The sequence below is a fragment of the Tympanuchus pallidicinctus genome, unplaced genomic scaffold (genome assembly GCF_026119805.1).
Source record: "Tympanuchus pallidicinctus isolate F22 unplaced genomic scaffold, pur_lepc_1.0 scaffold3, whole genome shotgun sequence".
In the NCBI taxonomy this organism is placed as follows: Eukaryota; Metazoa; Chordata; class Aves; order Galliformes; family Phasianidae; genus Tympanuchus; species Tympanuchus pallidicinctus.
In genome coordinates this window covers 66564949-66590357 of record NW_026294747.1, presented here as the reverse complement: position 1 = coordinate 66590357, position 25409 = coordinate 66564949, and the positions used below count along the sequence as shown (strand labels likewise).

The window sequence follows — 25409 nt, the reverse complement described above, 5'->3', positions numbered from 1 at the left end:
GGGCAGCCTGGTCTGCTGGTTGGTGACCTGCACACAGCAGGGGGTTGGAACTGGATGAGCATTGTGGTCCTTTTCAACCCAGGCCATTCTACGATTCTGAGATTCCATGTGAAATCTGAACTGTGCATTTTTTGAGAAGGCTGATAACAAATGACATTTGCAAATCATCATCTTCATACCCCCAAGAGCAATATTCCTAGAACAGCATTGTATTCAGAAGGATTTCAGAGACGTATCTACATCCATGGGAACCCAAACAGAGAATTTTAACTGCAGGCTGGAACATGGGAGAGTTGGAACTTAGGGTCTGGCCCCCTGAGAAGATCTGCCTTTAGGCGGTGCCCTCACTCCCTCTTTTCATGAATATACCAAAGAGCAGCTAGACCTTACTGTCCTGCCTGGCTATACTTCACTGCAGAAACGCAAGGCATAAATCCAGTCTTACTCTGTGCATCGGTCGTGCTGTGAACAGTCACCATCGGAACCCGGGGACCTTGAAAAGAAGAAGGAAACAAGGTGGTTAAACAGCTACCCATGCACGCACATACCCATGTGAACCAGGTTTTGAATTCCATGGAGCTGCAGCCTCCCGAGGATTGCTTTCCATGCAAGAGTAATCTACAAAGCAAATCATCCAGGTATTAGAAAGAATCTATGAATAAATGACAGTGTTGTAGACTTGAAGACATGCGAGGTTTCAAAGCTTTTTCCCAATGGACCACTAAATGCATCTTTCCCTAATTTGTAAACATTATAATTAGCACAAACACAATCAAATCACTTGCTTTTTAAATTATTCTAATGACACACAGACATCACAGCACAAAGCATTTATGTTTTATATGCCATGGATAACTGTTGCTGTTTTGCAAACTTTTTTTTTTTTTTTTTTTTAAAGAATTAAACACCAGATTTACTTCTACACTGGAAAAAAAAAAACACCCACATATGCTGTCTGAAAATGCAGCTTGTGGGTACTGAAATCAGTGTTATAAAAAAGAGGATTATCATTCCTATGTAATCCACATGAATGAAGAAAAGAACTCACTGTCACAGGATGTGACAGATTTTAGGATGCTGTAGGATGATGTAGCACAGTGGTCTGGGTTCAGCTTCTAGTTCAGGAAGACACCAAGGGGCTGACTGATAGAAAAATGAGGTGGTCACTGGAATCGGGTTCATTTTGTAGCTGGCTAGCTTCTTACCCTCCTTTTTCCTTTCAAGTGTCATCTGCCTGCTGCTTTTGGAGACAGGACCAAAAGGAACTTTGGTCTGACCCAGCGCAGCCATTCTTTGGTTATACCATATTTGCTTACAACTTTTCTAATGGGATTGACTGCTCTGGAAGGAAGAAAACCCTCAAAGAGCTCAAAGCTAGGTCTTGTCTCTTTTTCCTTTCCTTTCCCATCAAGATGTAGCAAAGCTGTCTGTGTAGGGACAGCAGAAATTGAAGCTGGCTCTAAGAAGACTCTTGGAGGAAATGCTGCTAGAAATGCTGGTTTCTACTTTCTTGGGATGTTGACACTTTTGTGTCCTGGAGAACCCTGCAGCTGGGCTGGAGTTTTTTTAATAAAAGATAGGCCCTTTTACACTTCAAAATTAAGAGTTTTCAAAATTAAGCCTCTTTGGTATTGATAAAATTTATACTTCTTGGGATTCAGACCTCTTTAAGATGCCTTGTGTCATTCAGCCTACAAACCATGACTGCTGCTCATGTGCACCAGCCACCTGGGTACTTCTTGCCAACAGAAACCTCTCACAATATGAGAGTGTGTCCCCAGAACTCTGTAAATGGCAACAAAAGTGGGTTGATGTGAGCACCCACACCAGTTTGGTAAGTTGCTGACAGGAAAAAAGGCTTCAGGGCGGTGTAAGGCCAATGGCTTTCCTAGTGCTGCCCAGTAACTATATCCCATTGAGTGAAATATGGCTTCAGAAGTATTTAATGTAGTCCTCACCTATACAGAAAAGAGAAACATCAAATTTTATTTACTGTTAAGCTGACTGATGCAGCAGGTCTGACATTGGTTTCGTAGCCGCTGAGAAATGTCTTCTCTAACAGAGATTCTTTTATCTGCATCATCTTCTTAAAATGCAGCCAAGTCAGTACAAATCACACAGAAAAACAGTGCTTTACTCACTGAGATTTAGCTGAATTTACCTTTCTACTACTGATACACATTGACATGCTGACCGTATTTATGTATAAATCTGCCCTGCTTTTTTTACTGCATTCCCAGAAGCCAGCCTGTTGGAAATGGAACAAACCTACTGAACAATTCATCGTGGGCATGATAAAATCATCAATGAAAACAGAAGAATTCCTCCCAAATTATTTCAATTAGAGCTAGAGCAGTCCTCTATTTAACAGAAAAATGCCTAAAAACAGGAAAGAGATAGAGAGAGAAACACAACACGTATCATCATTTGATTTTCTAATATATTTTTCCTTTCTTTTCCCCATGTTAGCAATGGGAAAGCAATCAGAAACTAAGAAAGAAAAAAGTCAATACGCAGTTTACAAAACCCATGTATTATACATTGTGTTTAGTTCTCTCTCACTACCTCACTATCATCTTCCCAAATAAATATTTTAAAGTGAAGTCTCATACAAAGATACTCAGTTTCAGTCAATGTCAAAGAAAACATCTTAAACTATGCATTAATTTCCTTGAAAAAGTAGACTTCTGAGTTGCTCTACTTATCCTTTACAAGAAAAGAGGTAAAATGATAAAGAAAGAAATGTATAGAATGTAGGATTGTGTGAAAGATTAGTCTCAGTACAAAATATTGCCAATGATGCCATTCCAGTTAATCAATACATTTTGCTTGTGAATAATTTGAAAGTCATTCAGAAGAGAAATCACTCCCCCTTTTTTTTCATCTTTAGGGATTGGTGTAAACTACCCATTTTAATGCCAACTTTTAAACTGCTACATCCCAGTTACATGCCATACTGTGTCTTCTCATATGTGTACACCAAGCATCTTACAACACATGCATATTGAGTGCATAACGCCCAAGGAAGGAAACAAACTCTTGAAATTAGAAAGTGTATACTCCTTAGCCTTCCACACTTCATTTTTAAAACCCATAATGGTGTGACAGTCCCATTACACATGCCATCTGCTAAATGCCAGCCACTATCATTTGCAGCTGTGCGAGTGAAACCTAATTTACTTGCTGGGAGCTGACAGCAGTGGCACAAGGCCACCCCTGCCCCACCACTCCTCACTGCTCAGCCCTTCCAGATCTAGATGGAACCCTGAGCCTGGCACATCCTACTGCCCAATAATGCTGCACAAGGCTCCACTTACAGGAATTTACAATTCTTTTTCAGCTAAAAATTTAGCTCTGTCATAAAAACTTTGACTTTTCTCATTATCTGTGCTAGAAAAAAATGTTACTATTATTATCTACGCTTGAAGTAAATTAAGTCATATCGCTGTAATGACAAGGGCAAATATATCATCAAGGAGGTACTACTCCTTTCTGAATGTGCACAGAAAGTCTGTGCCTCAGTAATTTGGCAAGAAAAAGCATTGCCTATGGCTCATCATCAATTTTTAAGTGGTTCTTGCTATTATTTTCAAAAGAGTTCTGCTTGAACACTTCAGAAAGAAACAACTCTGTATATATTTAGGTAACCAGGTACAGATTTTCAGAATAAAAACTGAATTACAACTTTGAACAAAGCACTCAACTGACATTTGTTCTGCAATACTTTAAAGAGAATATTCTAAAGTATTCCTGATATTTTCATAGTCTAAATAGCTATATTATCAAAACAAAGTAGTAATTATAAAAAGAATATTATGTAAAATTGAAAAAAAAAAAAAATTAAGTGTTTAGAAAGTGGAAAAAAGATGAATTGTCTAAATTGTCTTATTCTCCTCATTCATATTCTCAAAGGCTTCAGTATGGAAGATAATTTCAGACCAGAAGCTAAATTCAGTGTGTAAACAATGAAAATTCAAATACTCTCTGCCAGCACCACCACAGTATCTCTTAAACACTGATGAATGATTTAAAAGAGCAGCTGCAAGCAATGGGAGCTGAGTGGGTCTGGCTCTGCACGAGTGAGATAATTGGCAACAGCCATCTCTGTGTACAGATTCCAGATCTCTTTATTTGCTAATCCATGAATTATTTATATGTGCTGCATAAAGTTCATATGTTGGGGTGATAATATCACCCTAATAAATAAAGACATGGGGAATTCATTGAGCCACTGCTTATAATTAAAATATTTTCCCATCTACAATATTTTCCAGCTTATGCTAAAGACAGATGTTCGTGCTGCTTGCTTTGGCAACCTTATGGACACAAACATCAAACAGATTTGTGCTGCTATTCACCCTCCTCAAGGCATTTCATCTTTTAATCTAATCTTTACTTCCTCAAATGTAACTTGTCTTGCAAAACAATCAATACAGTCTTATTGTCAGGAAACATGAAGAACAGCACAAACTGCATGGAAGGTACAGCTGGTGTCTGCTCTGTCACTTCCATGATAGATTTCATGCGTGCTTTGCGTACAGCAGAAACAAGGCTGATTCTGCTGAGACAGTTTCAGTTAGCTGTGTCTAGAGGGCAAAGGTGCAAGAGGTTAATTATATTGCACAAAATAGCTTTGAGGAGTTTTTGAAAAGGTTGCTTGAGTGCCTAAGTGTGGTCAGGAGCAGGGTCAGTTCCATGGGCATCTATATATGCCTATCTATAGGCATATGGGATTGACACCGACCCACCCAACCTGCTCCATTACATTGTCCCTCCTGTGACCGCTGGGACACAGAAGGATACAGGACTGAAAAAGCTCTCCCTTGCTTCTCCAGGCAATAGCATGTTATAAAAATACTGATAAATGCCCTCTAAATATAGCTATATTTTCTTTGATGTAATTGCTGCTGGTATTTCACTCTTCCAAAAGAAGCTGTCCTCTAACTTCAGGCTCTGTTGGCTGTCACTCCAGTTTACACCTCCGTGGTTTTGTGCCCAAAAGCTGTTTTCTACTAATCACACGTATTCCCTCTGCAGTCGTAACAGTCACGTCTCCCTAATGTCCTCATTCCATTAGATAAAATAGATTATTTTAGCTCCCTTTTGTAGTACAAATTCCTCTTATCCTTTAATCTAAGAGCATTTCACTTTCAGTTCATCCTTCCTAAACACAAATGACCAGGACTCCACTCCCTGCTGTAGAGGATGTCTTAAGCAGTCCTTAATACAGCAGAATTGCCAGTTGCTTGGTTCTTTAGAAAAATTTTTGCTTAATCCATCCCAAAAGTTCATCTCTTTTCCATAGCCACAGCTGGTAGGTGCTTTGAAGACATTCAGTGATAAGCACTGCATGCCCAGGCATCCATCCACTCTTAAAGCTGCAAGCATACGAGACAAAGTCAGCACGTGCTTAATTCTGCTTTTTGTACTATCAATTTCCCCCTTCTAGGTCTGTAAGACAGCCAACTCCTCCAGTATTTCTTTCTGCCTTCTGATGATGCTTATCAGCTTTGTAGTCTAATTCCATTAGCTGAGTCCAGCTTTGGGTTCCCAGGCTGTCATGGAAAAACCTCAGTAAGGTCATTCCCAAGACCAGCTCCTAATGAATCTGCTGCTGATCCCCATCATTCCCAAGACCAGCTCCTAATGAATCTGCTGCTGATCCCCAATTAGCCTTACATTTCTCTTTATCTTAATCTACTGCCTTATTTCATTTAGGCAATCCTTGACCTTCCCTCACAATTCTTGAACTAATCCTCACCCTCTACCTCTTAATTAATATCATCCAATGAGGCATCACATCCTGGTGGATGAGTGAAAACATGCCCTTCCTTTCATGAGATGGTGGCCAAGTTTTTCAAAAGACAATGTAACAACACACGTGGATGGTTTCAAGGTGTAATAAGGAAAGCCGATGATGTTCAATAAATGCTGCAGATACATTTACCCATTGTAGTGACTGATAATCAGATAAAAAAAATGAAATGTGCTAGGAAAATTTGCTTGCTGACTCCCTGAACCTCATAGCGCACCATTAATGTGTATCTGGAGAGATGGAAAGATAGAGCCTCTCCAGCTCACACAGGGATCACTGTCTTGCCCAAAGGTACTATTGTTTTGGCCTAGTTCAGATCTCCAGTCATAGGAATGAATCTGAACAGAGAAATTTCCATACCCAACTTCCTTTCTTTTCTCCAATTACTGCTGTATATCCTGACATTTCTAATTGAATCCCTCATTAATGTGACACCCGTCAATTCAATTTGAATTCAGATTTTCTCCAGTCTTTGAGATGAAAGTACTGTCACTATGCTTTAAATATATTTAAGTTTCTTATAGGATTAGCATATGCTAATCTGAAGAAAAATAACATACATAGAGGAATACTGTCTGTATTACCTGTCCACTTTGGAAAGCCTCTGGATATCTCAGGCTGCCCAGGAAGGCTGTGCACTCTATATCCTTGCAGGCTTCCAAGATCAAACTGGGTAAAGCCCTGAGCATACAGTTCTGGCTTCTCTTCTAACACTGCTTTGAACAGGAGATTGGACCAGAGATCTCCTCAGATGCTTTCTAATCTGAATTTTCCTATGATCTTGTGCTTCTGTGATTAACAAGTATACAAATAGCAGTACTATCACAATGGAGAGACTGCAACCATGTCCTCACCACATCTCCCAGAGCCGCATCCCTGGCAGAGCAGTAGAAGGGCAGGAAGAGCCTCACAGTCCCTGCCAGTCCTCCCAGCTGCTCTAATAGAGACGCTGATATATCCAAGGGAAAAGGGTATCTCCTCGCAACTGCATCATGAGAGAAAATATATTCTTAGCACTGCTTACAATTCACAAACCTCACTTCATATTTTATTTGTATATTTTTAATATTGTATAATGTGATTTAGATAACTTTAATTTATCCTTCTTATAATTAATTTTTTTCTTGCATACAGAATGGCTTCCTAGGTAGTTAAGTAATAGTTAATATTTGATATTAATGCTTTACAAGAACAAAAACAACACTGCTTCTCATTGTCCCATTATTAAGCTATTATTCTCTTCCGTGTGTTCTCAAGTTTTAATATATCCTCAAACGTACTGACTGCATTAATAAAGCCCTAAGTATCATGCAAACAGGAGACAAAAACAGCAATAAACCCTACAGCTGGTCCAGCTGGCCAGCGAGGTGAAAGAAGCAGTTTTCCTTAAAGGAAGCTTTAAATCTTGCAGGATGGTAACATCTGTACAATCCACTACAGAGTAATGAGTTCAACCAGGGTTGCTCATATAGCTGGAAATGATGCACCCTTGTTTCAGCATGCAGGGTGCCTGAGTTGTGAAGCTCCATTATTCCCAGCATCAGAGGAAGCCTCCTGTCATGGACATTTATCTTCTATGAGTAAAGTTCAAACAAAAATTTGTATTGTATGGACTGACCAGATGACAGGAACCCTGGCTGTAAGCGGATGTTGGATCACCTGCTTCTGGACAACATCAGACAGCTCACACCAGTGAGAGTCAACATCTAAACAGGATCAAAGCAAAAAAGCAAAAAAAAAGGTAATGCTTTGCAGTACGAAGTGATTTAAAAGGGCATAGGAGTTTCACTCCCCCCCTTTTTTTTTTTTTCTCCATGCAAGGGAAATTACAGATGTTGCCTGTTCATTTTTTGTTAAATGTTCATGCATATTTCTTTTCACTTGCTCCCTGTCACTGAGTACACAGCTTCAAAGATGTTTAGCAATACAGTATTATATCAATTCCCAGCTTGTAGCAGCGGGGTTGGAACTATGTGATCTTCAAAGTCCTTTCCAACACAAACATTCTATGACTCTATGATTCAACACATAAACAAATGGTCTACTAAAAGGAAGATGTAAGATGATGGGAACATCCAGAAAAGATACCATTGTAATTAATCTCAGACTAATATCTAGGTTGTAAAGAGCCAACAGAAAAGAAGTTCTTTAAATTTTAAACTGCTAATAGTATCCTCTCTTTTCCCAGACGAAAAGCTCTTATGATAGCTCCTATTTATGCAGAAGAGATTTTTCATGCCAGCTTGCTGTGTTAATACCGCAAAAGCGTTCAAGAGAGGGAGAGAATCCCCCACTGTGCCTCACCCCTGGGACTCCTGACCCCTGTCCCATGCACAAAGGCACTGAGACACCAGAGCCAACCTTAGCTGCTAAGTGGGAAAGGGAGTCAAGTGAATGCAAATGAGAATTATATAGTAATTATAATATAAATAGGGTCCGCAGATTAAGTCTGTGCATGCTTTCAAAGAGCAGAAACTAATTTAGGCTTCATAACCCTCAGGAAAAGTTCCAAGAGGTCACATTTTGCCTTGAAGCACTAATTACAACCTCCTGCTACTGGGTATACAAAAAGTCAAGCATCGCTGTAATCATCGCTGCATGGGAAACCACTCTGGTCACAGCAGATAACAGTCACCCAGTGACACAATATGTGAGCAGCAGCCAGGATTGTCTCACAGGCATGGCCAATGTGCTCCTTGAATGACTGCAGTGTGGGAAACCCACACTTGTGCCATTGGGTCATACCCAGAAAAACGTAACCATGTTCCGCTCCTCCTAACAATGCATCTAATATGGGCTCTCCACCCCTAACCAAACACTCCAGAGTAAGCCAACAACATCTCAAATGATCCAGAAAATCAGCCGTTCCATGACATGCAGGTAAGACAATTCCCACCCACAATGCTTGCGCAGCCATCTAACAAAACACTGTAACAGCTTCTAGAGCTGATTCCTGCATGAAAATAAATATACATACATCAACTGAATTAATATGAAGTTTTCATTCAGTTTGGATTGTGGACCCAGCTTGGAATGCACCTGCTTGTGATACAGGTGGGAAAAGCCCCAAACACGTATGGAGAACAGAGAAGCCTCTTTCAGGAATAGCACTGATTTTCTCTTCAGACTTGGTGGACATAAAGTGTTACAGTCCTCTATGACTTACTGATAGAAATTACTACAAGGCGCTTATAAAGGGTCATTGCATTTAACAGCAAGACAAGCTGGGGCACAGAGAGGCATGATCAGTTGGGGATGCAGGTGAGAACCACTCCCTCACAGCCTGGGAGTTATTGCTTCTAAAATTGGCTGTCAGAGGATGGCTATACTGAAGTGCTGCCAGATGGTTCACATTCCATTAGTAAAATCTGAGTATCAACCTTTTGTATTTGTTTAAACCCAAATGTGTTTCTTTATCCATAAGCTCTAAACTCAGTTAATAAAAGTCCTGTATCAGCATTAATAGTTGTTTCAGCACCTAATTAAGTCTCTTTAGCCTGCTTCAATGACATCAGTTATTACAATTCTTGCCAAAGGTCACTTGAAATGCCAAGTGCCGGCCTCCTTCGCAGGATCAATAGCACTTAGAAAGCTTTTACTTGAATTTCAGCAAACAGTGCTTCAGAGATGCTATATTCTCACCATGATGAGCAGTTTTATGACGTTACTGGTTGACGGTCAACCCACACACTTCACAAATTTTGCCAAGCAGCAGGCTTGCCACATAACTAAGCTTAAATGAGCAATGAACGGAGGCATTTTTTCTTGTACATTTAATGCTGGTTATCTGGAGAGGCTAAATAAGAGTTTTGTGTCTTTCTCTCAAAAGAAGAAATCACTGAATGCCATGCTTGTCTCCAAAGACACTGAGTGATGAGGTGGCAAAGGTGGCGGCTGCTCTTGCAGCATCCTCTGCCATCACTGTGAGATTTAAGAGCATTCAGCACCCGGGAGGGCTGGGCCCTTGCTTATTAAGGCCTGTGATGTAATTACAGACCAGTTACTGAATTGCTGTTGAGATGAAACTGCATAGGGCTGTGAACTAACTGCGAAAGTGTGCATCCACACCTTGTTAACTCTTCACTCAGGTATGATTTCATAAACATTACTGATGAGAGTATGATAGGTCACATTTCTATGTGATGTGCAAGGCAACACATTAGCAACATGGCTTGTTTTTGTAGATGAAACACTGTTTTATCAACTTGCTCTGTGGAATGGCAGACCTTCCATGCTGATGTATAGTTCTCTAGTCATCTGCTTGAGATTACTATAAAGCATCCTCATCTCCTGTTTTTTTCACTGATTTCAAGTGATGGCGGGTCTGGCCCATACAACACAGGTTAAAAGGTCTGATTAAATGAAGGAAATGAGAAAGATGTAGAAAAAGGCTCATTATCCTCCTGCCTGCAGGCATGAGCCAACCGCTTATTGTGGAGACTGGGCAGACACATCCCTGATGAGTATGTTATTGGAAAAATCCTGCAGACAGTAATTATGCACCTTCCACTGAAGAACACTGGCTGTGGAGATAGACCTACTTCTAATCTGTTCCAGTAGCCAACGGTGCTTTCCCTGGGAGTGCTGCCTTGCAACATGGGAAAGGAAATGAGGGTTGTGATACTCGACTTGAGATGCGGCCATAGGCAAACCACTAATTCTTGTGTACCTCTGCTCCCCGTTTGGTAAAAGCATGAAAATGATCATATGGGGGAAGGTTACAAAGGGACTTTTGTGTGTCTTTCCACAATTTAAATACAACTGTTACTGCTGCATTTATTTTACCAATGATAAAATTTATATTTCTTCCTCCCTGTATCTGAAAAGTCTCAATATACAATCATCTTGAGACATTAAATATTAAGCTCTTCATGTTCAAAGCGACATAAATATATACAATACTGCCAATAATGTCTCTGCACTGATCTCACGGCCTCTAATATAAATGAAGTAAGTGCAGCAAAATCTGATTTGATTCATGACTCATGATAAAAGATGAATATCACAATCTTCTTTAGCAATGCAAAAATAATTCAGATACCTTTATTCAGAAAGCAAGTCCCTCGCAGTAGAAATATCTGTGTCTTTGTGATGAATATTCCAGAAAGAGGAGCTGTCTGCTAAAACTAGTATTTTTTGTGAAGATACCCATGATTAAAAATCATATATCCAAGATTTTATGAGGCTTTCAAGCCAAGTGCATTCCAAAAACTCACCATTATAGAGTATTACAAAAGTGCAGATTAAACTGCTTATGTTGATAAGAAGATGGAGAAAACAAATTGTTATTTTGTTACCATGGAACTCATCAATAAATCGAAGAGCTTTATCAGTTTAATTTAGCTTTTCTTTGGGACACATTCAAGCCTGGCTAAATCAACCGATAATCCCATGACAGAAGAAAATAATAGGAGTTTTTCCAAAACACACATCTTCAAAAAACCAAAGTCTTTATCCAGCCATGGCATCTAAGAAGATGTACAATACCAAAAACAACATACAGAATTTTATATATTTGCTCACAACTTCGGAAATATTTTTTAAAATCCCTGGACTGAACTATGCCAGTAGTGATGGTGCTAGATACTGGCATTTCAGCTGGTTGAGCTTATCTCATACTGCACAGCCCTTGGCTATGCAGCACACAAGTTTTCCCATTTTTCTGGCCTCCTCCAGGCTCCTTTAAAAGTTGTTCTCCCAGGAGTGCTGGATTCTAGTAAAAAAATGACAATATTAAAAGAATAATGAGGCACCAGAAAAGGTTGCTCAGAGAAGCTGTGGAATCCCAAAAGATTGAGTTACTCAAGGCCAGGTTGGATGTGGCTCCGGTCAGCCTGATCTGGTGGGGGTCAACAGCCCATGGCAGAGGAATTGGACTTTTAATGTCCCTTCCAATCTAAGTCATCCTATGATTCCATGAATGCAGAAGAGATGCTAGTTAGCAGTCAATAACTGGATTTAGCATTGCACAGATCAAGGATGTGTCAATTTCTGAACCTTGGCCCTGACAAGTGTAAATACTAAGCTGATGCATTCTGCTAAAGAACTCTTCACTGTAAATCAATGATCGAATTGAATCTCTTTTTTAAACTTAGTCCCACCTACACAAAAACTTTCTGTGTGTGTGGAATCCTCAAGAAGTATAACATCTTGTGCCATCTGCATGCGCAGTAGCTTGTCTTGCAACCACATGAGAGGGCAGAAAAATCTATATTAGTAAAATGATTCCACAGCATGGTTTTAGACATGCCTGGAAGAAGCAGACCTATCCTCCGATAAATCCCTTCCCCATTTGTCATTTTGGGCACAGCTCAGGTACAACATATCATTTAGGTCTACACTTGCAAAATTGCCTGCTCAGAAAGATAGAAATGATTTCACTCCTGCTACCTGTGATTACTGATCTACAGCATCTAAGCCACACTACTGATACTACTAGAGAGGGCCTTCAAAGGAGGTGGTTAATACTAGAACATTACTAGGAGAGCCTATTTTGCTTTCTTCAAAGAGACAAACAGCTTCAGCACCAGTTGACCTGCACTCACTAGCAGTAAAGACTACCAGGCAAACACAGGTTCCAGCAGAGATACTCTTTGAAGAGCTCAACAGACTACAGCAATGCTGAAGTGTCTTGAATCAGAGCACTCATACTATTTCTGGAAAAAAAGAAGGGACGTGAAATGCGTAGGAAGAAAGTAGTGTTCTCTGTTCTTAGATACACTGTTATTTCTTTTCAAACTAATAGGTGATTTTTCCCAAACTTGTCAATAAAATGAAAAGATGATACACAGCACAGTGGCAAAGGCTGTATCACCAGACCATGCCACGCATGAATAGTTTCCCCTCAGTCCTTCTTACAGTCCCCTCCCTTCTGTGTAACTACTAATTTTCTTCGTGTCATCCCTAAAAATGATTATTCCCTTCCTGAAAAGGCATGATTATGGAGAACCTTAATTAGCAGGCTGGTAGGTATTCCATGAACAACACACACCCCTATCATTTTCATCACATATTAAATGGCATTAATTGCAGTAATGTATGCATGTGCCAAAGATCTTCCTCACCATTCCCTTTGTCTCAAAGCTAGCAGGCATTAACCCTTCATTGGGAACCTCATGACTCTAATTACAGTGAGGATACAGCTGCCTGCGTGCAATAGCAGGGACTTGAACTCCAGGATCCAGAAAAACCATTGTTAGTTCTGTGTGTTGAAGCCAAACTCTCAATGGCTTCAAACAGACTATTTAGAAGAATGAACACACTGGAACCAAACTGCTTCAGGGAGTGCTAGGGTACAAAGTAGCCTGCAACAAAAATGGCTGCACATTCTTTATTCCCCATGAACGTAGTACTAACATTGAAGTTTTAATAGTGCTGGGGAGTGAGGGAAGGAGTCACTGAAGATGAGGAGCACCAATTTAAAATGGAAACACTAAAACAGTGCAGAGCTGATTACAGTGATAGTCTTGGTAAAGCTTTATTCTTGCTAAGGACTAAGAGTTATCACCAAAAAATGGGCTTAAGGGCATTACTGGCTACGTGTCATTGAGCTTCGTACTTTACATGTCCAAACCTCACCAAATGAACAGGAATATAAAATTGCTTTCCAGAGCCGAAACTTGAGAATTCTTACCTTTTTCTCTACATAATTGAATTTTACATCATATTCCAGAAAAGAAAACCCCATCCTCAATGAAATTTAAGTATAAAGTGCCAAAAGCAGATTTTCCTCCTTTATTTCAGAGACTCATTGGCAGAGGCTGTGCCAGTTTATAAGAGGAGAGAGAAGGACAAGCCCATATTTTATGATGAAAAGGACAGTAGGAGTCACCTTGCTCCAGCACACATTGCGTTTTTGACAGTGTCTAGAGGAGATAATCTAAGAGCAGTCTGCAAAGCATCGCGTTTCCTTAGGTCCTACTACAGTAATTCAATCATGAGCATATAAAATTAGATGAGAAACAAGGTAACTAGCCTTCTGGGACTGAATGATTGCAAAAGGGCTTGCCTACTGACAGTAAGCATTACACTGTTTTCCTGAAAGAGAGGTTACCTTTCATTATGGCATATTTTTCCCCATTTCAGCCTCTGCCAGATAGCACTGCTGGACAGCAAAAATAAGAAAATTACATGCTGCATCTAAGGTACCGAAGCAGTGAGTAGAATTCCTGACCTTTGGGATCCACGAGCAGTTCCAGACCCTTTTTATACTTTAGTTTGTTTTGCCTTTGAATAGCTGTTTCCCCTTTCCAGTGCCCTTCATGTAAGCATCATAGAATACCTTATAAACACGCTGATTAATCAATTCTTATAAAACTATTTTAAAGAGTTTAATGTAAGTCACATCTGCTTCTGCATCTCTAAGTGCATTGAAGTTTTGAACTGAAGATCACAAAGCGAGTTATTAAAGCAAGATAGAGTGAAACTGAAGTATGGAGGAGGTTAAGTCTCTAAATCAGCCCAGGAATTGTTTTCTAGTCACAGAAAACTTCATATAAATATTTGCCCATGAAACATTCATTTAGACAAATGAGAAAATTTGATTTACTGGTTAGAGTAAAAACATGGGATAGCTATTTTCAGTAAGTCTGCTTTTCAGACACAAGTGATGATTTCCCTCACCAGACCCACTGTAACATGATGGAAAGCACAGCAATGATAGCAGGGTAACAAATTCCCAGCTTGCAGCAAGGACAAGCCTAAATGCAGCTGCCATAGACACAGAAACAAAGAAAAAAAGCTACTTACCCTTGGAAAACCTCAGATAAACAGGGATCTCCAGCAAGATACCCCTGCGCCAATAGCAACCCTTCAATGAGGTCTGGGAAAGGGTGGATCCTGGCTCCACACTTTCTAGTCACTCAGCTGCACTGCATGCACCTGAGCTCCCCTGGGTTGGCCCTGCCTTCCCACCAGGTGCTTAATTACTGTTTCAAGACCTGTCTTAGCATTTCCACTACACTCACATGAGCTACAACAGGTACTAAAGTTGGTTAACTTTGCTGTAGATGTGCACGTAGCAGACACTTGATGTTGAACCGATCCTGAATGAAACATGTTGAGAAGAAACGCTCCTGTAAACTGCTTGAAAGTAAGAAATTGAAAACCTCACACTCCCAGTTATGTAATGAAGTAATGACTTCACCAAGTTTAATGGACTGGTACTTTTATAAAATCATTGAAAAGGTAAACTTTCAGGATCTCTGTTTTCTTGCATAAGCGTATTTTGCAAAGTGAACTGAATGAAGACACTGACAGTAGCCCCACAGTACAAACCATGTTGTATTGGCATTGCACTGAGAGCAGAGTTTGACAATTTAGACTTGTATAATTAACATTCACATAAAACACATTCAGCAGATGTAAACAGATCTAACTCTAATAACCTGATAATAGTTACTGTTTGCAGCAGCTGAGGATCCGTCCTACAGTTCATTATGGAATAACAGTATCTTGTGTACCTGGATTAATGTACATACTAATAAAACTCATTAATCTCTTTAGGTACCATTGCAGGGCTTTTGTAAATGAGATATAATGCAATACAAACACATCCCCCCACAACTGTTGATAAGACCCTTTAGAAACTTAATACTGTTATTCACAAGTACTTCTAATTACAGCAAAACAATTATTTTGGTGAAAGGGACACTGTTCCTAGGAGCTACTGGAAATTTTCTTGAAATAAAAACAAGAAGAAAAACATATGGGTCTTTTGTTGTCAAGAGATAAACTTCATGAACATAATAACATTCACTGCAGCACTGAGCATTTAATGGGAAATGGCATTTCTCCACGTATGGCTGCCATGCCTATATATTCACAGATTTGCAGGTGGTCCGTTAGCATAATTAGGCCACTGCACCAAAGCTACTTCATTACACTGTATCACCAAGTGCTTTTTACTCTACCTATAAATGTCTCACAAAATAAAGTCCATCTTTAAGTCCATCAGTAAAGCGCATTTTAGAGTTAAGGTGTCAGGAACTTGTTCTCAGTTGCCCATGGTTGATCCCACCTCTTCGGTTTCTCTCTCACAAATTTTCTGATGTTTTATCTCCTCTTGTCTTATTTTAACTTAAGGATGCTTCAACTGGTTAAAGGGACTTACCTCTGACTTGAGTAGGAAGATGTGCACAGAAACAGGTTGCACACATCTGCCTTATCATTTAAAAACAACAGCAAACCAAAACACATAAAAGAAAAAACATTAAGAGTAAACTTTCAAAAGTGAAGTAATTCAGGTACGCACAGCCAGACTTTCAAAACTACCCGCAGGTACATTGGATATGTGAAGATATCTATGTCTAAATCCTATCCTTAGGCACAACAACCACAAAACCAATTCCCACGTACCTTCACATGTCAGTAGGAAGTATTCCAGGTTGTGACTGAAAGATGCACTGAAATAGGTACAGTTTTCAATCAGATCACAAGACAGACACTGCCTGTTGAAGTTTCCATTTGTGCTTGCACTGGAAAAAAAGTTAATATAATTCTGTGAAGGTCACTGAGCAAATGTTATCTGGAAGCAACATTATTTGAATCTCACTTTACTATAGAGCAAGAACATAAATATAATGTGCCCAACATTAGCAAGAGACAAAGCATTTCCATTTGGCTGAGTTTAAATAGCAGTAATGGCTATTTTTTTGCTTGAATGGACAGTGTTTAAATGGATAATGATGTCTATCTTTGCAAGGTCAGGTGGGTATGCAGGATTCTGTAGCTTTTAAAATAAAATCACAGTTGCAATTCCACAAGAGGAAGCTATAATTTAGTTAATGAAAGCATAAAAATAAAAAGGAGCAGTGTTTTCACACCAACTCATTTTATAGCAGGCAATAAAGACCTGGAACTGCTTTCTTGAAGTTTCTTACTGGTTGCCTCACTGGTTTGATTTGCTAGCAGCTCCCTTTGGGGCTTTAGGTATTTTCAGGAATTTAAATAGTTGTGTTATCATGTCCAAGTGGAAAAAAAACCACACCGCTTTGCAGAGTCTGTTTTTGTTGAAGGTAATGTGGCCTGTGCATATGGTCAGAAAGATTTTGTGGGAGTCTACTGTTGGTTGAAGAATGAATTACAGATCATTAGTAAATATTATTAAATACAATTCTGTACTGTTACAGCATTTTGCAACCTCACAGTGCTTCTTTCCAGTATTCTTGTGAGGCAGGTGACTGATTTTGCTGCCTTTTCAAGGTAGAAAGAGACGAAGCTGACAACTTGTTTAGGGCCACCAAAGACTCAACTGAGAAGCTCTGGGGATCTTGTTTAGGCTGAGATCATGTTTCTGGCTTTCAAATCATTCTGCTTAGAATCTATTAAATCAGATCCAAAATAGGAAACAAAGAACACCCAACAAAACCAGATTGTCATTTGATACGAGCTGCCTTATCTCAACTGCTCAGTTAATGAACATAGGCCAAGGATGCTTCTGAGTTGACTCCTTTGGACAAGGATGAGAGAATCAAACTATCCTCAAGAGACAATCAAATGCTTAAGGAGAGGCCAGTTTCATTGGGTAATGAATGTAAGGTTGAGGACATTCACATTTTGGGCACCTCTTTCCTCATAACCAGTGTGGGAAACGAAATTAGGGAGGCTTCTTGAGCAGCAGTACCTGGACTCAGTTGACTCTCTTTCCATCTTTCATTAGAAATTAACAGTTATGGCAGTTATTAACAGATATGGCTTTTTTTTTTTTTTTTTTGCTTCACCTTTTTTCTTTAAGAAAATAAACAGTGAGAGCTGAACTACTCTCAGAAAAGTGTGCAACAGGCATAGATGTTACAGAAGGAAAACATGACTGAACTGCAGATAATATGGTTTGCTCCAGTCTCTTTCCCACTGAGGAAAAAAAAAGGTATGAAGTCATGTCAGAAAGGGCAAATGTACTGAGAGTCCCTTATCAAACAATGCTATCACTAGTTCTGCACTTCATTACACTGAGAAAAATAAAGAGGAAAATAAAACAATTATTCCCAAATGGTTATAATCTGAATTTGATTTTCCTCTTCTATAATCTATTTCTGCAATAATTCTTGATAGCTATACTACCTATAGCTGGCCATAAAATAACCTTTTGCTCACTGTGCTGTTCCTTGAGGACACTGAAGTCATCTGGGATTGCAAAAAAATAAATTAAAAAAAAAAAATCAAACAAAAACAACCCACAAACACCTGTAAACATAACATCCTGCTTTTCCTTTTCAATTTCCTAACCAGGTGAGGTGCTATTAAACTCTAATGAAAATTGCAGTCTGGAAGAATAGAAACAATTCATATGTGTGGTTTATGCAATTCTGGAATCTTCCACGCGTTAAGCAGCGCTGTTGGAAAGTTGTACGACAGGTTATCAATCGTCAGAGTAATTTTAAATTTTCAAGAAAATGAGAAAATTGCTAAATTTCAGACATTTCCAGATGTCTGTCATTCTGCTCACTGTCATTACACTGCTCTGTGCCAGTGATGCACTGCAAGGTGCTGCGATGCTATTAAGGACAATCAGATGAGTGACAGTTTGTACTGCAGTCTCTTATGTAATGACTCATGCTCTGTATGTGAAGTTAACAAACTACAGACCTGTACAAATGCCGCCTTCTTGGCAAATCTTCTGTGCTGAGGAAATAACTTTAAAACAAACAACGACAACAAAAACAAAAAAGACATGTGAATTATTAGTAGGGTGTTTGCAAGTATCATGTATAACATCTTAATTCACAAAGTCATTTGACTGATCATACAAAGTTTGGGACTCGGACTACTGATGATCAAAAAAGAATCAAGTGATGAAGGTAACAACCTTTTTATTTTTTCATCAAGGTCTATGGTGCAAAATTACCTTTGAGCAAATTTTCTTATTCTCTGAAACCAGTTTTTAACTTTATTTTTATTCTTCTCCCAGTGAGCCAACCGGGATCTGATGCAAAACGCACTGAAATATCCTCTTTGAAAAAGGGAATCAAACTTTCAGGAAGGATAAGTGAAGAATGCTTCATTGCCCAATTTTTGTGCTGAGATTGTGATGAAGGCTTTTTCTGCTTAAATACTGAACTCACTGATCTGCCGTGAGGCAGTTTCTGTTCACCTTGAATGTGCTGATGCTGCTGGTGGCCAACATGCAGGGTCCAGAATGATGCTCCACATACACTTCATGTCAATACTGAAACATCACAGGGGCAAATGCAGTGCCCATGTGGAGAACACATTAGATAGGACATTCAGCCCTGCTGATCTTTTTCCAATAAGCTGCACTTGCCTCAAAGTATATTTTGATTGCTTAAGTTGTGCATGGTATTTTCCACTTGAGTGGACTGTGAAAAACAAGTAAGAGCTTTGCTGCGAGTTTGCTACTCCGCTCTGCTAAGTCTTAATGACCATTTTCTCATAGTGAAGTTATTAGTAATTGAGTGCATCCAACACCTTGAAGGAGCCTTATGCTGTGTTCTTAATGATCATTCAAAGGTCATCATATTACAGAGACATTAGTCAGATGTTTCAATGACCTTACAAAACCAAGTCAATCTTCTAACTAAGGCTTTGCATGCAAAGGATTCTATAGGCATTTTGAGTCCAGAAAAGCTTCCGAATATTTTCTTTCCATGTATTTTCAGAAAGTCTGTCTAATCTGTTTTTAAAAAGAAAATAATACAGAATTTAATTTACAGGCATAAATGACAATGTGTGTGTGTGTGTGTGTGAGTGTGTATTCTAGCTAAACACTATTCCTATAATGCAATGATATATCTGAAGGTCAATAAAGGACTCTTTCTAAAATTGTGTAAGAGGTCAATGAAAATACTCTTCCTTGCTTCAGAGCTTAACATCTGAAGTTGCTGTAGGGGAAATGATTCCTCTATAGAAATTTATCCTGCATTTGATAGCCACAGAAACAACCGGACAGAGAAAACAAATCTAAGACAAACTCTATGCAACAGTGCAGGATATTAAACCAAAGCAGAGACAAACAGAGGCTGCTGTCTTATCTCCACCTCCTGTGCTCAGACATTTCAGACGCATGTACTTCACTGTAACTAAACCAACAGCCCAGTGCTAAGCAGGGGATGACTGAATTGTCACACCAATATTTACTTACATTTTATGCCTCTTTTCATCATAGGCCAATATCTTTGTCACATCCCAGTCGCCAGATGTGATAGACTCCAAGTTATCGCTGCTGCTGTTGGGCTGCCAGAAACAGAAGAGAATTCAGTGTCTTTATTCTTGAAAGAAGCTATCTAAGCAAAGCTTCTCTTTATGTTTCTGTTCTGATGAAGGGAGCTCTTTAGACTCTGGTACCTGCTCAGGGCTACCAAGCACCTGCAATTTCCACCAGCTCCCCCCCCCTTCCCATATTTCTGAGAATAGACAGTTATGGAAATAAATAACAGAGTCAAAATCGTCTTAACTGTAACTCTTCTAGAGATAACAGGATAAATTCAGTATAGAACTGCTTCATATCCCTTCCTCTAATCTGGCGTATCCACAAGCTTCAGATTAATCCTTTATGACAGTGCAGGGATTTACTTATTTACACTAAGAAGGCATTAAAAAACAAAATAAAACAAAGCAAAGTAAAGCAATGATACTGTTTGAAAAGAGAAAGTTGGGAAACTTTTTTATCCTAAGTATCTCAGTCAGAAATTGGTATTATTTCATGCACAACCACTGAATACTTTCGTTTCTGCACAAGTCCAACATTCTACCCTTGCACCACCTGGTCTCTCTGGTCTGAGCACAGGTATTACTTTCACTGCTTCCTGCTGCAGGTGCACACAAGGCAGCAGCAGCGAGCCATTCACCTGTGATGATGACATGGCAACGTGGTAGAACTTCCCGCGTCCTCCCTGGGGATGGGCTCTCACAAAGAAAAACTTCCGACCGTCCTTGGAAAAAATCGGCTCTTCATTCTGTAAATGGCAGAATTAAGGACTATGTTACCACTAAATTGAACCATGCTGCAGAACCCTGTGAGATTAATTTAGAGTGAAGCAGAGAATGGCCTTTAACAGCAACCCGAGGCAAGTGGAAAACCCACTGAAAACTGGAGAACGTTTTGGAAATTACTGTGTCTGTGGTCTCAGAAAGCTGACACCTTCCAGCTGGGGGAAGACGGGGAGCTGAGCAGGAAGGAAAAGCCCTTGGGTGTAAAGTCAACTCCCATTTGCACAGCCAAAAGTGCATACATACAGCTGACTGCTCGCGGCAGCTGGCATCAGGCCTTCAGCAATGATGTGAAGCTTGTTGGCGTAAGTATGTCAAACTTTGTTTGCTCCACTGGAAGAACTGATCTGTTCCTGTCTTTGAGGAAACACAGCTAACAGCATACTAGAGCAGCTGTCACCTTTTCCTGCTCACTTACAGTTATTTATTTCACTGAAGTATTTATGAGGGGAAGGATATTCTTGCCAAACTGCCTTTGACACAGAGCTCCCAGGTGAAGGTGATGATTGACTTTTATTGGGTGACTGGAACATTCAACCTGAGATAGAAATGACCCAGTGTGAGGAACTGAAACCACACATATGACAAGTGAGCAGTTCCTGGAAGAGTCTTTGTTTTCCTTTTTGTAGAGGCACGTGGGACATCTCCAGTGCAAGAGATGGTCGAACAGCAGGTTACAAAGAAGGGCAGAAGGATGGCCGATAAGGTGGCACAGTAGCTCTGTACGAAGGGAATGGGCTGGTTGAAGCTCCTTTGCATGTTGAATAGATGGGACTAACACACAAGCTGAACCTCTGCTGAACTTTTCCTGGGGACCAGCTGAGCCCTGCCTGCACTGACCCATCTTTGTGGCTCCTTTGTGGCAACATGGTTGATAACGTTGAGCCTTTTCTGGTTCCAACGTTTACCAAATCTCTGCTTTCTGCTTTGGCTCTGCACTAAACCAGAACTTCGCTGCACAGGCTGATGCAAATGCACATGGTAAAAATAAGTGTTTTTATTTATCATGAAGTTCTTATTGTGTATTAATTTGCTACCATCTCTCCATGATTAATTACTTTCCACTATTTTTTGGTTTTAACAACACTGTGCTTGGTGTTCAAACTGCTTGCTTTTCTTATTTTCTAGTGCTAAGGATTTCATTATATTTTAGAATATTCCCATTTACAGCTCATTGAATGAAATAATGGTATCATTTGTTTCTGACGTTGTACTGAAACTTGAAATATGAAACAACATTATTTCCACATGTCTTGAACGACAGAAGAAAACTCCTTGAAAAACAACATGGGCAAATCTACTGCTCCACCAGAACAGAGATACATGCCAGAGATTTCACCCCATGTTTCTCTATCTGTGCCTCCTGCACATATATATTATATATTATATTTTCATTTATATATTTATATTATATATTATATATTCCAGCAACATGTTTTTGCCAGTGAGAACAGGCTTTGCACAGATTCATCCGAGTTTTGCTTAGACTTCATCAGGCTTTGTTTAAGGTTATGACAGAGACAGTGACTTATCCTGGATGGCAAACTGGGGCTATCAGGAAGGGAGCTTGCCTTGAGCTGCAGCTGATACGATTTACGTGGGTCAAACACCACCACACTGCAGCTCCACAGGAAGCATTTTCCAGCTGGTCCATCTGTGCTTCTTTGTGCAATATCCTCTCTGCTTCCTGCTCCTCCGGAGTACAGTGCTTAATATGCTTTTGGAGAGATTCTTTGAAATCCTGCTTAAGTTTTGGTCTGCTGTGTGTTATTGATTGTGAATAATACTTTGAGAAGTTTTTCTGGTTTGCCCTCAATTTTAAAAAAGGAAAGCAGTTTATCTGAATCACCCAGTCCTCTGCAATCACTCCACTGATTGCTTTTCCCTTTCTCAGAAGTCTCCTACTTTGTCTTAATGATGCACCTTTGCCTGCCTTTGTAACATCAGATCACTTATGGGGTGGTTTCATGAAAAGCTTTTTGCACAGTGAAAGTCAGTCTTGCTTGTAAGCTTCTGTGAGCTCTGCTTTTATTTTAAAGAACTTCATTTCATTCTGCCTATTAACAAGCTGCAAGAGAATCATTACTGGGCTACTCTGCTGGTGGAATTAAAACAAGGGAGCTGTAAAAGAAAAATGTTGTGAGATTTTCTACATCTCCACCTTTTGACAGAGCGTAAGTCTTCTCAAACAGAGGTGACCTGAAACACTAGGGGGACAGGAGGACTGCAAAGGCAAACAGAGCCCAAAGGAGCTGTTTTCAGGGGAGGTCAGGCAGCCCATGCAGGCACTTTTGGATGTGGTATGTCTATAAACTATTTTGTGGCAATCTCCTGGTTCCACTGACATCATTGTCAAAACCCACAGCTTTGTGTAAAGGTGGAATTGCACCCTGATTTATAATTAAATTTATTCAGCACAATTTCACGATTAAATAAATAATCCAATTTAAATGCCATAAATTTTATCTACGCCTGGTGCTGTAGAAAATTCTCCTTTGCTGTCTCCTTGTCTTTATATGGCCATCATAATCGTTATATGGAAATGGCTTCTTTACAAAAACACAAACAAAACTTTTTACAGCTGCAATTGTTTCAGAGAATTTGTATATCTAAGCAAAGGTATGAAAGAAGGTGAGTTTGGTTTTTACACTCAGCAGAGAACTTGAAGGTACATAAATAAAAGCAGCAAAATCTTCCAAAATCACAGAATCACAGAACTGTAGGGGTTGGAAGGGACCTCCATAGATCATTGAGTCCAACCCCCCTGCCAAAGCAGGGTATCCCTAGGTATCTTTGGTGAACTTGTACCGATTCTTTTTCATCAAAAAGGCTCGAAATCCCTGGCTTGAAAATCATCTGATGAGGAGTTACAGGCATTTTATAGAAGACTATGTGTATTTCTCATCGTACTTTGAGTAATTAATCCTGTTTTTTAGCCACACAATGAAAGCAATATTGCTATTGGCCTGTGTTGGAGAGAGGTCTCCAAAGTTTTGGGGTAGAATTCATTCACGCACTGAAGCCCATAATGGAACACAGGACCATTTACCATGACCTTCCATATTAAATTATTGAATGTCACAGAGTAACCAAACAGTTACAGTGAAAAGAAAAAAAATAAAAAAAAATTCATGAGCAATGAATTGTTGAAAAAATCAACAGTCCCAGCACTTCAGACAGCTGACAAAAAGTCAACTACATTACCCTTGGAGATTTGCTCATGCCCATTTTTAGTATCTTCTGTTATTTCACTGTTTTTCTCTCCCCCATTCAAGTGTGAAGTCTGTCTCTATTCTAGGAAGATCTAGGAAGGTAAACTTGAAGTAAAACGTAAAGTCACCGTACGGTTTTTAAATGATGTGCCTGGAGTATTGTGAAGCAGTATTTTAAGGAATGATGCAAACATCTATATTCTTTGATTTAGGTATGTTTGGACTAATTCTCAGTTGGTCTGGCCAATGGAACACGCTGATGTCTTCTTCAGGTTGGGCTGAATCATGCTCAAGGTCCATTGACTATGCCCACACTGCTGGCAGAACCTGCTGACTACAGCACCGAATTGCATCCTTGGCCCGTATGTATATTGAAATATATCAACCAAGGACTCTTCTTTCTGAGCTGAGTCACACTTCTGGTCTCCTTCAGAGGCTGCCGAATGTGTGATCCATCTTCTTCTTAAAGAGTTGACATTTTCACATTATTCTCATGCTCCGACACCCATGGCATGAAAATTGCTTTTCAATTTTTTAGACTAATGTGCCACAGAGTAAAAAGTACATACAGAAAATGCAATTATTCCAGTAACCATATGCTCAGTCAAAACTGGATTTTAAGTCATTTTCTTGTTAGAAATACAGGTGAAAAAGCTCTGTATTTCTTCAGACTCTTAAAAAGCTTTTGAAGAATAATCTCAAAAGCATCCGTAGATGCTACAGTTATCTTTGTTCAGTAATGAAATGCTTGACTCAATTGGTTATAATAAACATACTTTTCTGACCTCAGATTAGGTATATGATGTTTGCAGTAATACAAACTAATTCCTTGGAATAAGCTGGTTAGAAATTGGCAATTCTTTTAACAGTTATTCAGGACAAAACACCATCTATTAATGTTTGTACGTTTAATAGGTAAACGACTAAGAAGCATAGCAGTGTAAAGCACAAGTTCTTCTAATACACTGCTCTGGGTTTCAGGAGAATGGAGGATCCAGTTAATAGCAAGGGAAAGGAGTAAAATTCTTCTCAGATTTATAAAATAAAATAACTCTTTGAAATATATATATATTTTTTTTAATTAAAAAAAGATACAAAATACGGTCAATTTATTTTTCTCATGACTTGTCCTTGAAGATTTTGTTATCTATTTAAGCTAACACAGGCGATGTAAACACAAAGAATACTTTGGCAGCATTTTCATTCTACACCTGAGTACAGCAAAAGATTACTTGGAATGCTTGGAGCACAAAATCTATTTCCTCTGTAAAATCAATTTTAATCTGGATCAGACTGGAAGACAGACACTGGAACAGAGAAAAACATTGCTTTTGCTGTGAACTGATGTATGGCTGTTTCTATAGGTTCTTGAACCCTGTAAGCAAGCCACTACAAAAATGGGATATACTTTAAATCCAAAAATACAGAGCAAGTTC

The 25409-nt window shown here is 39.4% G+C and overlaps 1 protein-coding gene across 5 annotated transcripts in view; it reads right to left on the bottom strand.

Annotated features, from left to right (window-relative positions):
* DPP6 (dipeptidyl peptidase like 6) overlaps positions 1–25409 on the bottom strand; it is a 486394-nt gene that overhangs the window by 17476 nt on the left and 443509 nt on the right. For 4 of the 5 annotated variants that reach the window (XM_052692599.1, XM_052692601.1, XM_052692597.1 and 1 more), the window contains exons 13-17: positions 20620–20727; positions 19914–20005; positions 18401–18448; positions 16172–16290; positions 446–493 (exon numbers count right to left, since the gene is read on the bottom strand). In XM_052692599.1, the coding sequence (XP_052548559.1) occupies positions 446–493; positions 16172–16290; positions 18401–18448; positions 19914–20005; positions 20620–20727 (415 nt within the window). The remainder of the gene's footprint in view (positions 1–445; positions 494–16171; positions 16291–18400; positions 18449–19913; positions 20006–20619; positions 20728–25409) is intronic. The other variant, XM_052692598.1, reaches the window with a different exon arrangement.